This window comes from Myxocyprinus asiaticus, chromosome 11 (assembly GCF_019703515.2).
Source record: "Myxocyprinus asiaticus isolate MX2 ecotype Aquarium Trade chromosome 11, UBuf_Myxa_2, whole genome shotgun sequence".
Classification (NCBI taxonomy): domain Eukaryota; kingdom Metazoa; phylum Chordata; class Actinopteri; order Cypriniformes; family Catostomidae; genus Myxocyprinus; species Myxocyprinus asiaticus.
In genome coordinates this window covers 13,887,076-13,901,192 of record NC_059354.1, presented here as the reverse complement: position 1 = coordinate 13,901,192, position 14,117 = coordinate 13,887,076, and the positions used below count along the sequence as shown (strand labels likewise).

The 14,117-nt window shown below is 39.8% G+C and overlaps 1 protein-coding gene across 1 annotated transcript in view; it reads left to right on the top strand.

Moving 5' to 3' along the window:
* LOC127448609 (unconventional myosin-XVI-like) overlaps positions 1–14,117 on the top strand; it is a 311,203-nt gene that overhangs the window by 215,154 nt on the left and 81,932 nt on the right. Inside the window, exons 23-25 of the mRNA XM_051711276.1 lie at positions 4,213–4,413; positions 4,621–4,696; positions 5,429–5,601. Of these exons, the coding sequence (XP_051567236.1) occupies positions 4,213–4,413; positions 4,621–4,696; positions 5,429–5,601 (450 nt within the window). The remainder of the gene's footprint in view (positions 1–4,212; positions 4,414–4,620; positions 4,697–5,428; positions 5,602–14,117) is intronic.

Sequence of the window (14,117 nt, the reverse complement as noted above, 5' to 3'; positions counted from 1 at the left end):
GCTACTAGGATGAGCCTGTGGCGCCTCTCCTGCACAGGTCTCATGACAGCCCAAAGAAGCAGAAGGGGAGGAAAAGCATATAGAAGGAGATCTGGCCAGTCGTGAGCCAGGACATCCTTATCCAACGAACCCTGCTCCTCCTGTGCTGCAAACCACAGTAGACAATGTGTCATCACCCTGCTGGCAAAGAGGTCTACTGATGCTGTCCTCTAAATTTCCCAAATTAACTGGACAACCACTTTGTGTAGACACCACTCCCCTGGCCTCGGACCAAAACGGGAAAGTGAATCCGTCACGCTGTTGCAGTGACCGGGAATGTGCGCTGCACTGATCAACAGGAAGTGCCTGTCTGCCAACAGCAGCACTACTCATGTCAGATGAAGGCAAGGTAGAGACATTGTTCCACCCTGGTGATTGATTAGGAACACAACTGTAATGTTGTCTGTCTGCACCAATATGTGTCTCCCTGGCAGCTCCTGTTTGAAGTGTCTCAGGGAGAAAAATACTGCCCACAGCTCTAAAAGGTTGATGTGAGAGGTCCTTAGCTGTGGGGTCCACCTGCCTTGTATGCCCCGATGTTGCCATAGTCCTCCCCATCCCATTAGGGAGGCATCTGTGGTTACCACCTTACCTCATGCTGGGGCGGTCCCATCCATACACCCCTTCAAAGGACCTGCTCCTGCCTCCAAAGCATCAGGGAAGCAGAACAGCTGGTTGTGACTCGAACCAGGGCAAGCCGATTGCGAACTGCTGACAGTCACGTGGCTATTAGCCAATGCTGGAACAGACGAAGGTGTAAAAGCCCTGCCATGAGAAGGCCAGCCTGCCGTTAGAACTTGATATAAGGTAGTCTGCGTTGAACCTGGAATTTTGCTATGGCTCTGCATACTATCCATCTCCTGTGTGCTCTGAGAGTAGCCTTCATTGATCTGGAGTCCATATGCATGCCTAGGAAACACACAGAGTGGCAGGGAATAAGGCAACTTTTCTGTAGGTTCACCTTCAGCCCAAAGGCAGTGACATGTTCTAGCAGGTGCAGTGTATTGTTGGCAGCCATCAGTAAGAACCTTGGTTAACCACTGAGTTCCTGATAAAAACACTCACCTCAATAACGCTGGTTAGTGAGTGCCGCTAATAAAACCAGATAACCTCTATCTGTCCTCTAGCGCTTGATCCACTTGGTCCAACACTACAGTCTGGTGTCTGAATTCGATGAATATCGATGTATAATTCCAGTGTGTAAATCCGATGATTAAATCCGATATATATCCCGAGACACGGCTATAGTGGGGAGCAATTTGCTAGCCCAAGAGCTGTGCATGCTTGAGCAAGATCTCTTCGGCGAGAATGACAAAGAGACTGACCATGACGTGGATGGAAAAGGATATAGCTTCCTACACGTCATCAGTCGGGTCACGTGTGACAAAATCAATGCGAGTTTCTCGATGTTATGCGTGAGCGCACGACTCCTTCCACTATGTTTTAACCGTCTCTGGCGGTCTGGAAATAGAACTAGAAATATGAATGAACAGCACCTAAGGGAAAGAGTATTTTTATGTATTTATTTACATTTTAACATAAAAGCTAAAAGCTTATGGACATGTTATGCATCAACTACCAAAAATAATTATGTATTACCACTAACAAAAAGGTAATGTGGCAGTACCATGGTACTTGATGATAAATGCGATTGAATTCTATGATTACGTTATAGAGACTAAGATTTTTAAATGGTAATCCAGTGCACTTTTAAGATTACTATGGCACTAAGGTACTAAAGTTCCTTTTAAAGGCCTTTCCACAAGAGAGGCGTGTGATAATGTGAAACAAATTGCAGATGGATGGCCCTTTCACATTAAAAGTGAGGCGAACAAATGCGTTAGCACATTTACGCCTTTACAATTGGTGGTGCTAAGTTACAAGCAAGTTTACCCCAGTACTGTAGGTGGCACAAAGCACTTTTCAGCTTCTCAGCCATCCGCCGACAAGCAAAACAACCAAGACAGGCAAATAATTCTCTAGCGAGCAGATCGAAAAAGGCAACACATATTTACAAGCTGCAGCAGCAAATACGAGTTTGGTGTTGATCTGCTTAATGAGAAAGAAAACATTCAAGACACTTTCACAAACTATTGGACACCTGCTGGACAAGTTGACTGGCAGTATTATTATGTATACAGTATACATACAATCAGAGGGGTGATTCGAAAGAATGGAGTGTAAAAAATATAAACGGTTAATACATGTTATCAGTTGAAGCAAACTGATTATATGCCATTGTCACATATTGTGTATATACTTGTTCTAAGTACATTTGTTGAAAATCACTGCGTAATGCAAACTTATAATGACTGTTAAAACAAATGTTGGAACAATACTGATTGTACATGGCAATAAGATACAACTACTTCTTGCTCAAAACCCTGCATGTTACGAATTAAACATGACAACATTGAAACACTCCAAGAGTCTATATAATCCACATAGTAAAACATAACACCCCAAAAAAGTTTTTTAAAAAAAACAAAAAAAAACATATTCATTCTGACCCATTATTTGATACGTTAGTACTGCTAACAACAGCACAGCTGTTAATGACTGTAAATGATAGCTCAGCAATAACGATACATAATTTTGTGGAGAAACCAACACGATTTTGGTATTCAAAGGCACTTTGAATCAAAGACATATACAGAGTGCACTGCAGGTCACAGCAATGGTATTACTATTATTAATATTTGGCAAAAATAATAATAATAATAATAATAATAATAAGATCCATAAAGTTGTTTATTTAAAGATGCACTCAGTAACTTTTGTCTTTGTGTCATCTTGGACGGACACTGACACCTAGCGGCTTGGATGCAGCATCATTTAAATTAAACGTTTTCAGTTTCAGATGTCATTGTAGAAATGTAGTATTCACAGTCAGTCATAATTACTTTAATCAATCAGTGAAAGAGTCAAATAACAGGACATGTGATTCTAACATGGCAGCCCCCATGTGCGGACCCTCTTCATGTAGAATAAAACAGCTTTTATAAGGTTACTGAAATGACTTGAGTCTTCATTTTAATGTGAGTGGTCATGATTTCCTACATACACTGCAAAATTACAGTTCATGTATTTAGGAGTTAAACTTTTTTAATGAGGAAACAATTATGAGTGCACCTTTGAAAAAATATAAAGGTAATACAAAGGCAAAGATGCCGCAATATATATTATATTAGATATATAATAGAACTTACGTAAGATTCAGTGCAAATGCAAAAATGCAGCAATATGTAATGCATTATGTAGACAATCCATGTAAGATCAGAAAGTTTTTTTAAAGGGGATTTAAGTCAGTGATACAGCAATTTCATTTACATGTTAAGAGAACATATGAGGATTTATTTTGTTTTCTTCAGTTTTTAAAGCATTTGATGCAAATGAAAAAGATACTCACTGCTGTTTCAGGATTTCTTCCTCATGTTAATTCAGCTTTTAATGTCGGTGGTCAAAACAGCTTTCTGTGCTTTAGTGCCACTAGTTGCACTGGTTTTGGTAACCATGGTAGCTTCTGATCTAAAGCTCATATTTTTTTGGTCATGGAATTTCATCACCAGGTGAAAAAAAATAATAAATAGATTTTTTATATATATATAACACTGTTTAAAAAAAAAAATAAAAAAAAATTGCTTTGTCTGAACGTGAATGTTCACTCCAGGTGTGAATGGCTTTATAGGAATCCATTGTTTTGATTCAGAAAATTTGCGTTTGGAGTGCAGAGGCCTTAAGGCAGCATTGCATGTATTATTTGTGCAAAAGGCATTCCCCAAATGCAAATATAAAAAGCTTATTGAAAAAATAAATCAAAGATGGTGGACGGAGAGAAAGAAATGTAAATTTTAAATGTACTTACAATTTCGAAAAGTATCAAAAAATAGTTAAGTAAAAATAATAAAACTAACATTTTACTATTATAAATATTAATACAAACATTAAAACTATTTTTTGCGATATGTGTGACATTCTGTGGTCAAATGTATTTTGTTAAATGACCGCTAAACTTGTAGAATTTACCACTGAATATAAAAATGTAAAATATATAGCATTCAGATCACCCTGTTGAGGGTGTATATAATAATAATGACCGACTGACTGAACATTATCCCTTACATGTTTTACAGCAAAAAGCCCTCAGTGCAACTGTGTGTATGCATTTTACAGAAGCCTCAAGGGGTGCTGTGTATCATAGATGAAGAGAGTCAATCCCTCCGGCCATGTGAAGTTAACCTTTATAAGCAGCTGCAGGTACAGCTGGATTCCTCCTGCACGGACGCCGTCTCCCTCTCAACCAAAGACGGCAATGGGAACCCCCCACCCAAAGACCAGGGGCCGTCGTTTACCGTCACTCACTACGCTGGCAAGGTGGGTTGCGGGAACTGCATGTTCACACATGCTCACGCTGAGTTGTCGGTCATTTGCTCAGCCAGGGTCTCTTAGTTCTCACACAAACACAAATCCATAGTCACAGTCTTCCCAGAAATCCTCTGGAGAGTCAACACTCTACGTCATGCTGGGAGCGAGGGCTATTATTAGTGCTCAACTCACATGTGTTTGTGTCCTTTATTGCAGATGACCTATGACCTGACTGGCTCATTGGACAGGAACAGGGAAGTTCTGCCACAAAACATCTTGTTTGTTATGAAATGTAAGGATTGGTGTTTTGTATTATAGTTGACTCAATTTGTATATGGTCACCACTGGAAACCATAGTTTCTGCCAAAATAGCATAGTCACCGTATTTATTGTAACTACAATAAAACTGTGGCAGTTTAGCCACCACTTTCATCAAAATAAGAAAGAAAAAAAAAGGACCTTGCAAACAAATCAATTCACTTAAATAAGACTGTCCAGCGCTAAATGGGAGAGAAAAAGCACAGTTTAGGAGAACCCATTTGATTACTGCCTTAGCTCGTTTGTTAGTGTCGGGCGCAATAAAATGTGGCCAAAATACAGCAATGTAGCATTTTGTAATTCTGCGCTGCTACCTGTTGCAAGAAGTAGCTTGTTACTGGAAAAGTTGCACAGTTTTGATAACAGCTGAGTTACTGTGACACTTCTGAAAAGGCATCTGAGTCAGTAGAGTTGTAGACAACGTGATATGTTGACATGTGTCCACTATGACCTTCACTGACACACATTTCCTGTAAATGTTAGCGTCCATACACCTCCTACTCTCCCCTTGTTGAGCAGGTCAGAGGTCGGCTTGAGGCAGGCACGTGTGCACAGGGAGATTTGAATGGAGTCCTATTATTTTGTTTGTGAGGGTGTTCGAGGGGATGGTGTAAATGAGGGGAGATAATTAGCTCTGGCATGTACCATAATTAAGCTCTAATAGTGTGAAGCCTTGTGTTTATTTTCTCTCTTCCCCCCTGAGCAGCTAGTGAGAACGTGCTCATCCATCAAATGTTCCAGTGTAAGCTGACTCAGACGGGCTCCCTGGTTCCCCAGCACCAACGGCTGAGGCTTTGTGGGCCCAAAGGCACTATGCTTAACAAGAGCACCATGCTAACTCCTGCCAGAGATGCCAAGAAATATGTGGAACTGAACAAGGTACTCAAATACACCTGTGAAACCTTCAAGGCCCAATCACACCAAGTAGGATTTTGTTATTTTTTTTCTTCAGCACAACTGATTTAAAAAATAAACAGTGAGACTCTGTGAACCCTTTTTACTGAATCTGAAATATTTTACTGTGATGAAATTGTATCATTTTATTATTATTAGTTTTTAGTTAGTTTTTATTTATTTATTTATTACATCTAAATTGATGTTTTGTTAGAATGGTGAACAATTTTTTCAGGTACTCAGATTTTATTTAGACTATGCCGAAAATGTGTCATCAAAATTCTGTGATTTTTTTTTTTTTATTTTTTTTTTTGGTAAGGACTGCAATACTGAATTTTTTTTTATTTATTTTTTTGGGTCATTGGATTCGGTGTAATTTGTTTGGCTGCAAAAACATTTCACAAATATTGTTAAAATTCGGGTTAGGGTTAGGTCATTTAGTTGCATTGGACATTGGTGTGAACAGGCCCAAAGTTACCTGAAAAACTTCATACTGAAATACATTGTATTAACCTGAAAAGTGTAAATATTTTGGTGTTAAAATACTTTCTCCTGTCCCTGCTTAATATAAAGAGACAACCATGGGTGTAGAAACAATCTGAAAACTGGGGGGTACACATTTTAACACCCTGTCTACACTGGACATGAGCTGTGCATCACGTCAAAAGCAATAGAACCCATTATAATCAATGATGCGGTCTACAGTGGATGCCATTGTGGCTCATTGCGTCGAGAGAAAATGGGTGTCCCATTCAATTTTTGCGCTGCACGCGCTGGCACGACTACTGCCAACAACACACACACAAAAAAAAAACAGTTTAGAACGTTTGTGCTGACGCGTCCAGTAGACAGCCACAAGCCGCTGCGTCGCATCAACGGAAGCACCTGGTGTAGACAGGGCATTTTCATCAGACTCTCTTCATAATACTACAGTTTTAAATATTTTTTTTGTTATATGTGTGATATAATTTGAAAGCATGTCTGTCTACACTGTTGAGTTGGTCACTGATCTTATTTATTTTCTAAAATAGATATGCCACAAACATCACCACTACCATTAATTTCAATTCAATATTATAGCCAAAAAAAAAAAAAAACATGGAAAAGTCAAAAAAGTCACATATGACTCTGAAAGGAACCTTGAATGTCTGTCCCCTTCAGTTTTTTTGGCTGGTGATTGTACATGGGACATTATTGGTCATTCAGTGTTTCAGTGAAAAAGACTAACAATAAAGAGGTCAGAGATTTAAATCTTGCTGAAAGTTACCAAAAAATATATATTTTTTAATCTGTTTAACAAGATTAACTTACAATAGTTAAAGATGACTTCTCTGTTTGCTCATATCTTATCTCGTGTAGTTTGCAGCTCAGTGTCTTTTGCTGTAGGCTGTTGGACTCTGTTGGAATATTAATCACGTTGTCTGCGTTCACTTGAACCGATTTGCTAAATCAAAACGTGGACTGTGAGTGCTAGCCAATGGAATTGTCGCTTTTGAGTTAGTTCCTCCCACTGCCGAATCAACCAGATGGCAGAGGCTTCTGCTGGGTCTTAAAGGCTTCAGTTTTGGCAAACGGCTGCACTTTTTTCCTTTGCACTACAATTAAGCAAAATAAACATATTAAAATGTAATTATTATTTCTAAAAGTGAGAGGGACGTCACCCTCAGTTATAATGATTCCTAAGCCCCTGGTGACAACTATAAGTAAGCCATTAATTGGTTCATTTTCTCAATCTGTAATGCTGTCTCTGTCACACTATAAAAAATCATCTTGCTTGGAGCGACTTTTCCAGTCCAGTCCGATTTGTTTCAGTTCTGTTCGGTGGCCATAGTGTCACAGAAATTACAAACTTCAGCTTCAAAATATGTTTCCATAACAAAGTATTTAGTGGTGCGCTGATAAGGAAATTTGAGGCCAAAACTGCTTAAGTGAGAAAGCATTAGTATTGTATCTATGATTTGTTTACAGTCATAAAAAAAAAAAAATTGGCATTTTGTTGTAACACAAATCACTAATTATTAAACAACTGCATGAAGACACTGTGCCGTTAAAAAAAAAAAAAATTGAATCAAAAATAAAGTATATATAGAATACACAATATATATATATATATATATATATATATATATATATATATATATATATATATATATATATATATATACACACACACACACACCCCCCCCACCGGTCAAACACTTATTTTTTTTCACATTTTAGAATAATAGTAAAGTCATCAAAACTATGGAATAGCATAAATGGAACTATGGGAATTATGTTGTGACTAAACAAAATCCAAAATAAATCAAAACTATGTTACATTTTAGCATCTTCAATGTAGTCACCATTTGCCTAGAATTTGCAGACATGTACTCTTGACATTTTCTCAACCAGCTTCTTGAGGTATCACCCTAGGATGCTTTTTAAACAGTATTGAAGGAGTTCCCATCTATGTTGGGCACTTATTTGCTGCTTTTCTTTATTATTTGGTCTAAGTCATCAATTTCAAAAACGTTTTTTTTAATTTTTTTTATTATTATTTATTTATTTTATTAAACTTTAGATTTATAATGAAATAAATTAATATAGTGGCACAATTATATTTTTGTCTACAAAACTAATTTCAAACATTTAAGCATACGCATTCAATTAAAAATATTTTTTAAGATCATGAGAAACATTTCACTCAAGTGTTTCAAAACTTTTGAACAGTAGTGTATATAAATACATATACGTAGTGCAAATACAAATCTGTTGTATACAGTGCAAGGGAATATAATGGCAGAAGAGGTAGGATGTGTTGGATAAATATAAAAAGACTAAACTGTGAATTACACATAATTTTTGCTCAATGGGGCAGTTTTAATGGTTCTGGTGCTCAGAGCTCTGTAGTGTCGGCCAGAAGGGAACAGCTCAAAAAGGTAGTGGGCAGGGTGAGTGGGGTCCAGAGTGATTTTTCCAGCCCTTTTCCTCACTCTGCGAGTGTACAGTTCTTGAAGGAAGGGCAAGGGGCAACCAATAATCCTCTCAGCAGTCCAAACTGTCCTTTGTAGTCTTCTGATATCCGATTGCGTAGCTGCACCAAACCAGACAGTTACTGAAGTGCAGAGGACAGACTCAATGACTGCTGAGTAGAACTGTATCAGCAGCGCCTGTGGCAGGTTGAACTTCCTCAACTAACGAAGGAAGTACAACCTCTGCTTGGCCTTTTTCACAATGGAGTCAATGTGGGTCTCCCACTTCAGGTCCTATGAGATGGTAGTGCCCAGGAACCTGAATGGCTCCACTGCTGTTTATGATGGTGAGGGGGGTTAGTGTTGGGGTGTTCCTCCTAAAGTCCACAATAATCTCCACCGTTTTGAGCGTGTTCAGCTCCAGGTTGTTTTGAATATACCAGTGAGCCAGCCATTCAACCTCCCTTCTGTATACAGACTTGTCATCGTCATCTTGGATGAGGCCGATGACAGTAGTGTTGTCTGCAAACTTCAGGAGCTTGACAGAGGGGTCCTTGGAGGTGCAGTCATTTGTATACAGGCAGAAGAGTAGTGGGGAGAGCACACATCCCTGGGGGGCACTTGTGCTGATTGTACAGGTGCTGGAAGAAAATTTCCCCTGTCTCACTCCCTACTGCCTGACCGTCAGAAAGCTGGTGATCCACTGACAGATAGACGTGTGAACAGAAAGTTGGTGTAATTTAGTCTGGAGAATAGCTGGGATGATGGTGTTGAAAGCCGAACTGATGTCCACAAAAAGGATCCTTGCATATGTCCTTGGTCTGTCCAGATGTTGCAGGATATGATGCAATCCCATGTCGACTGCATGTTTTAATTGACTATATCACAATTCCAGTGGGTCAGAAGTTTGCATACACTAAGTTAACTGTGCCTTTAAGCAGCTTGAAAAAATAATGTCAGGCCTTTAGACAATTAGCTTCTGATAGGTATACTGAATTGGAGGTGTACCTGTGGATGTATTTTAAGGCCTGCCTTCAAACTCAGTGTCTCTTTGCTTGACATCATGGGAAAATCAAAAGAAATCAGCCAAGACCTCAGAAAAAGATGTTGTGGACCTCCACAAGTCTGGTTCATCCTTGGGAGCAATTTCCAAATGACCATGGTACCATGTTCATCTGTACAAACACCATGGAACCACTCAGGAGGAGACGCATTCAGTCTCCTAGAGATGAATGTAGTTTGGTGCGAAAAGTGCAAATCAATCCCAGAACAACAGCAGAGGACCTTGTGAAGATACTGGAGGAAACAGGTAGACAAGTATCTATATCCACAGTAAAACGAGTCCTATAGCGACATAACCTGAAAGGCTGCTCAGCAAGGAAGAAGCCACTGCTCCAAAACTCCCATAAAAAGCCAGACTACAGTTTGCAAGTGCACATGGGGACAAAGATCTTACTTTTTGGAGAAATGTCTTCTGGTCCAATGAAACAAAAATTGAACTGTTTGGCCATAATGACCATCAATATGTTTGGAGGAAAAAAGGTGAGGCTTGCAAGCCGAAGAACACCATCCCAACCATGAAGCATTTGAGTGGCAGCATCATGTTGTGGTGGTGCTTTGCTGCAGGAGGGACTGATGCACGTCACAAAATAGATGGCATCATAAGGAAGGAAAATTATGTGGATATATTGAAGCAACATCTCAAGACATCAGCCAGGAAGTTAAAGCTCAGTCGCAAATGGGTCTTCCAAATGGACAATGACCCCAAGCATACCTCCAAAGTTGTAGCAAAATGGCTTAAGGACAACAAAGTCAGGGTATCGGAGTGGCCATCACAAAGCCCTGACCTCAATCCGATAGAAAATTTGTGGGCAGAACAGAAAAAGCGTGTGTGAGCAAGAAGGCCTACAAACCTGACTCAGTTACACCAGCTGTCAGGAGGAATGGGCCAGAATTCCAGCAACTTATTGTGAGAAGCTTGTGGCAAAAACATTTGACCCAAGCTAAACCATTTAAAGGCAATGCTACCAAATACTAACAAAGTATATGTAAACTTCTGACCCACTGGTAATGTGATGAAAGAAATAAAAGTTAAAACTATTATTCTGACATTTCACATTTTTAAAATAAAGTACTGATCCTAACTGACCTATGACAGGGAATGTTTTCTATGATTAAATGTCAGGAATTGTGGGAAATTGGGTTTAAATGTATTTGGCTAAGGTGTATGTAAACTTCTGACTTCAACTGTATATGTGTATATAAAGCAATATCACACAAGCAAGAGTGCGATATCGCCCTACATCAGCACTGCTGTGATTCGGCCACAGGCACGAGGCCTCAGGCAATCACAGCAGTGCTGATGTAGGGCGATATTGCAGTCTTGCTCATGTGATATTGCTTATATACAACAGTTCAATGAACAAGTACATTTTAAAAAATTAGGAAAAACTGTGGACGGTCATAAAAAATGCATTTGTGCATGGAACTACTTTCTTATGCCACAGATCGGAATCTGCCGTTGCTGGTTCAAAACAAATGATGTGTCCAAGCCTCTCCAAAAGATAACTTTAGAACTACTAGTAACATGACTTGGGCTGTTTCTAACATGTTTTTGGAGAAACAAGGATGTATGTGTGTATATATATATGAGAGAGAGAGAGAGAGAGAGAGAGAGAGAGAGATGGAGCATGTGCGATCACCTGTTGATGATGCTGTAGTCTGTTAGTCAGCTTTCTGAAGATAATGTAATTTTGATGAAAATAGCCATCCACGCAGGGGTATTCCTCCCTATTTTTAGTTTGTGAATTAATCAGTCTGTTGTGTCTCTCAGCTGTGATAAGCCTTAATGCTGAAGTTGTTAGTTTAAACTGCTTAAAGCTATTTCCTATTTTTAGTAGTGTAGTAGTAATACGAGCGATCACGGAGTGCTGTTGAGTGTAAACACTGAGTGACGCGGACTCATTTCACGTCACCAAATGGCTCATATTACACACAAAAATGGTCTTTTGCCTCCACCTGCTGGCTAAAATATGTAATGTCACAATATTAAATGTGAAGAGACAGATAGCTCTTAACACATATGCACTGCTCTTAGACTTTAGTTTAGAACGGCACGAACACAAGCAGAGTGATACACACAGTGAAGCGTCTGAGTGCTGATGGTGTGAGAACATCAGTACTCATGGAATGTCTCTCGTCCAATTAGATTTGAGGATCGGAACATATATATACACACACACACACACATACACACACACACACACACAGGCAGCCAAAAGTTTGGAATAATGTACAGATTGTGCTGTTTCGGAAGGAAATTGGTACTTTCACCAAAGTGGCATTCAACTGATCACAAAGTATAGTCAGGACATTACTGATGTAAAAAACAGCACCATCACTGTTTGGAATTCATTTTTGATCAAATCTAGACAGGCCCCATTTCCATGAGCATACTTGACAATAAAGCTCATTCTGTATTCTGTAACATAAAACTCAGGACATATTTACACCTGTTACACTCACACCCTATAATTACACAAAATTTACAAAATACATGAAAAGAAAACAAACTTTCTGTACCCAGGTCACAAGAATTACATGGTCCACACACAAAACAACCAGTGAAGACAGTCAGTTTAGCAAGTTACCTACTCAAAGGACATGAAAATGTTTAACACTTTATAGGCATTAACAAGGTGCCCTTTACACCTTGAATACTTTGACCAGGTACTCAAATAAAACAGTTTCAATAACTTTAGGTATTCCCATACAACCCAAAAATTCAGACATGAACAACTGGAGACCCAGAATCTGAACTTAAAGATTCAAGTTGAACCATAGATTCGATGAGTCTACACACAGGTTTAATTTCCCCTCCAAATCTGGTGATGTAACGATCACTAGCAGCAGAATCAGCTACTGGATCCTGTCTAACAGGCATACTGTTTGAATCAGGAATTTGAGGTAAGTGACTTGCAATAGCACTAGCCACTGCGTTGTCATCAGCTATTGAAACAGCTGTCTGAGCACTCGGTCCATGCTGACTGGGCTCTTGGGAATGCACCCATGAAGCAGTGCGGTCATCACCACATGAAGCTACAATAGAGATGTCAGACACAGAGCCTGCTCGTGAGAATTCCTCAGGCTCTGTCTGCTTACCATCTAACAGCTCTATAGACTCATTCACCTCAGCAATGGATGAAGAACCGTCAATCTGTGTTAGCTCAGTTAAGCTACCACTAAGTGCTACATCAGACGTCATCTCTGAAGATACAATGCAAACACGAGTCTCATTGTTCTCCTGACAAGAATGAACAATGTCTGTTTCAGGCAAAGGAAGAAAGTTCACCTGCAGAAGAAGATTCCAATGGACTACTCGCTCATTGCCATCCCTGTCACATATCTTATAGATGTGCAGCGAAGGCTTTGAGGCAACAACAGAGTACATTACCAGTTCCCATCTATCAGCAAGTTTCCGTTTCCCTCTACAACCCTTGTTATCCACCAAGACTTGGTCACCTATGGCTAGGGGCAAACCCTTGACTCGTTTATTGTACTGACTGGACTGGTGTTGTTGCTCTACCATAGAAGTATTTTGGCCTAACGCCATGGCTGACTGAAGGTGACTGACTAGTGATTCGACATAATCGTCATAGTCACACACTGACTTATCTTGTAAAACACTCTGGAACATTAGGTCTACTGGCAACCTGGGCACCCTACCAAACATCAGATCCTGTTGTTTCGTGCGCAGTACAGTTATTCAAAAAAGTCATAGTCTGTACCAACTGCGGCCACTTTTGCTTAGGTCCAGGTGGAAGTGACCTCGACATGTTACCTAGCTTTCTATTGAACCGTTCAGTACCACCATTCCCCATCATGTGATATGGTGAGGTATGAGAATTATCAATGCCAGCCAAGTCAAGAAGTTCGGCAATTAGCACACTCTCAAAGGACACACCTTGGTCGGAATGGATACGTTGTGGAAATCCATAAACACAGAAAAAGCCGTCCCACAGTTTCTTAGCAACTCTTTTTGCCGTCTGGTCTTGACACGTGATTGCATGTGCCAGCTTTGTGAAGTGATCTGTGATCACTAAAACATCTACTGATCTGTTATTTCGGTCTTCAGCAGACCAAAAGTCGATGCAAACAAGCTCAAGTGGGGCTGTTGTTTTAATACTCTCCAAGGGCGCTCTGGCTGCTGGCTCTGGAGTCTTGCTTAAAACACACCTGTTACATTTCCTCACATAATCACGCACATCTCGCTCCATATCTAGCCAGAAAAACCTCTGATGAGCTAATGACAAAGTGTGTGGCTGCCATTGATGACCAGCCAGGTCATGAACACCAGAAAGTGCCTTTTCCTTCAAGGAGTTGGGTAAAACAAACTGAAACCTCTTGTGCTTAGTAAGCAGATCTTTGACTGTTCTGTACAAAATTACATTAAGCACTGAAAGTTTGTCCCACTGCTTTAGAATCCGCAACACACTTTGGATTTCATTTTCACGTTCACATCTGGATAGTCTACACTCCCTGCCTACG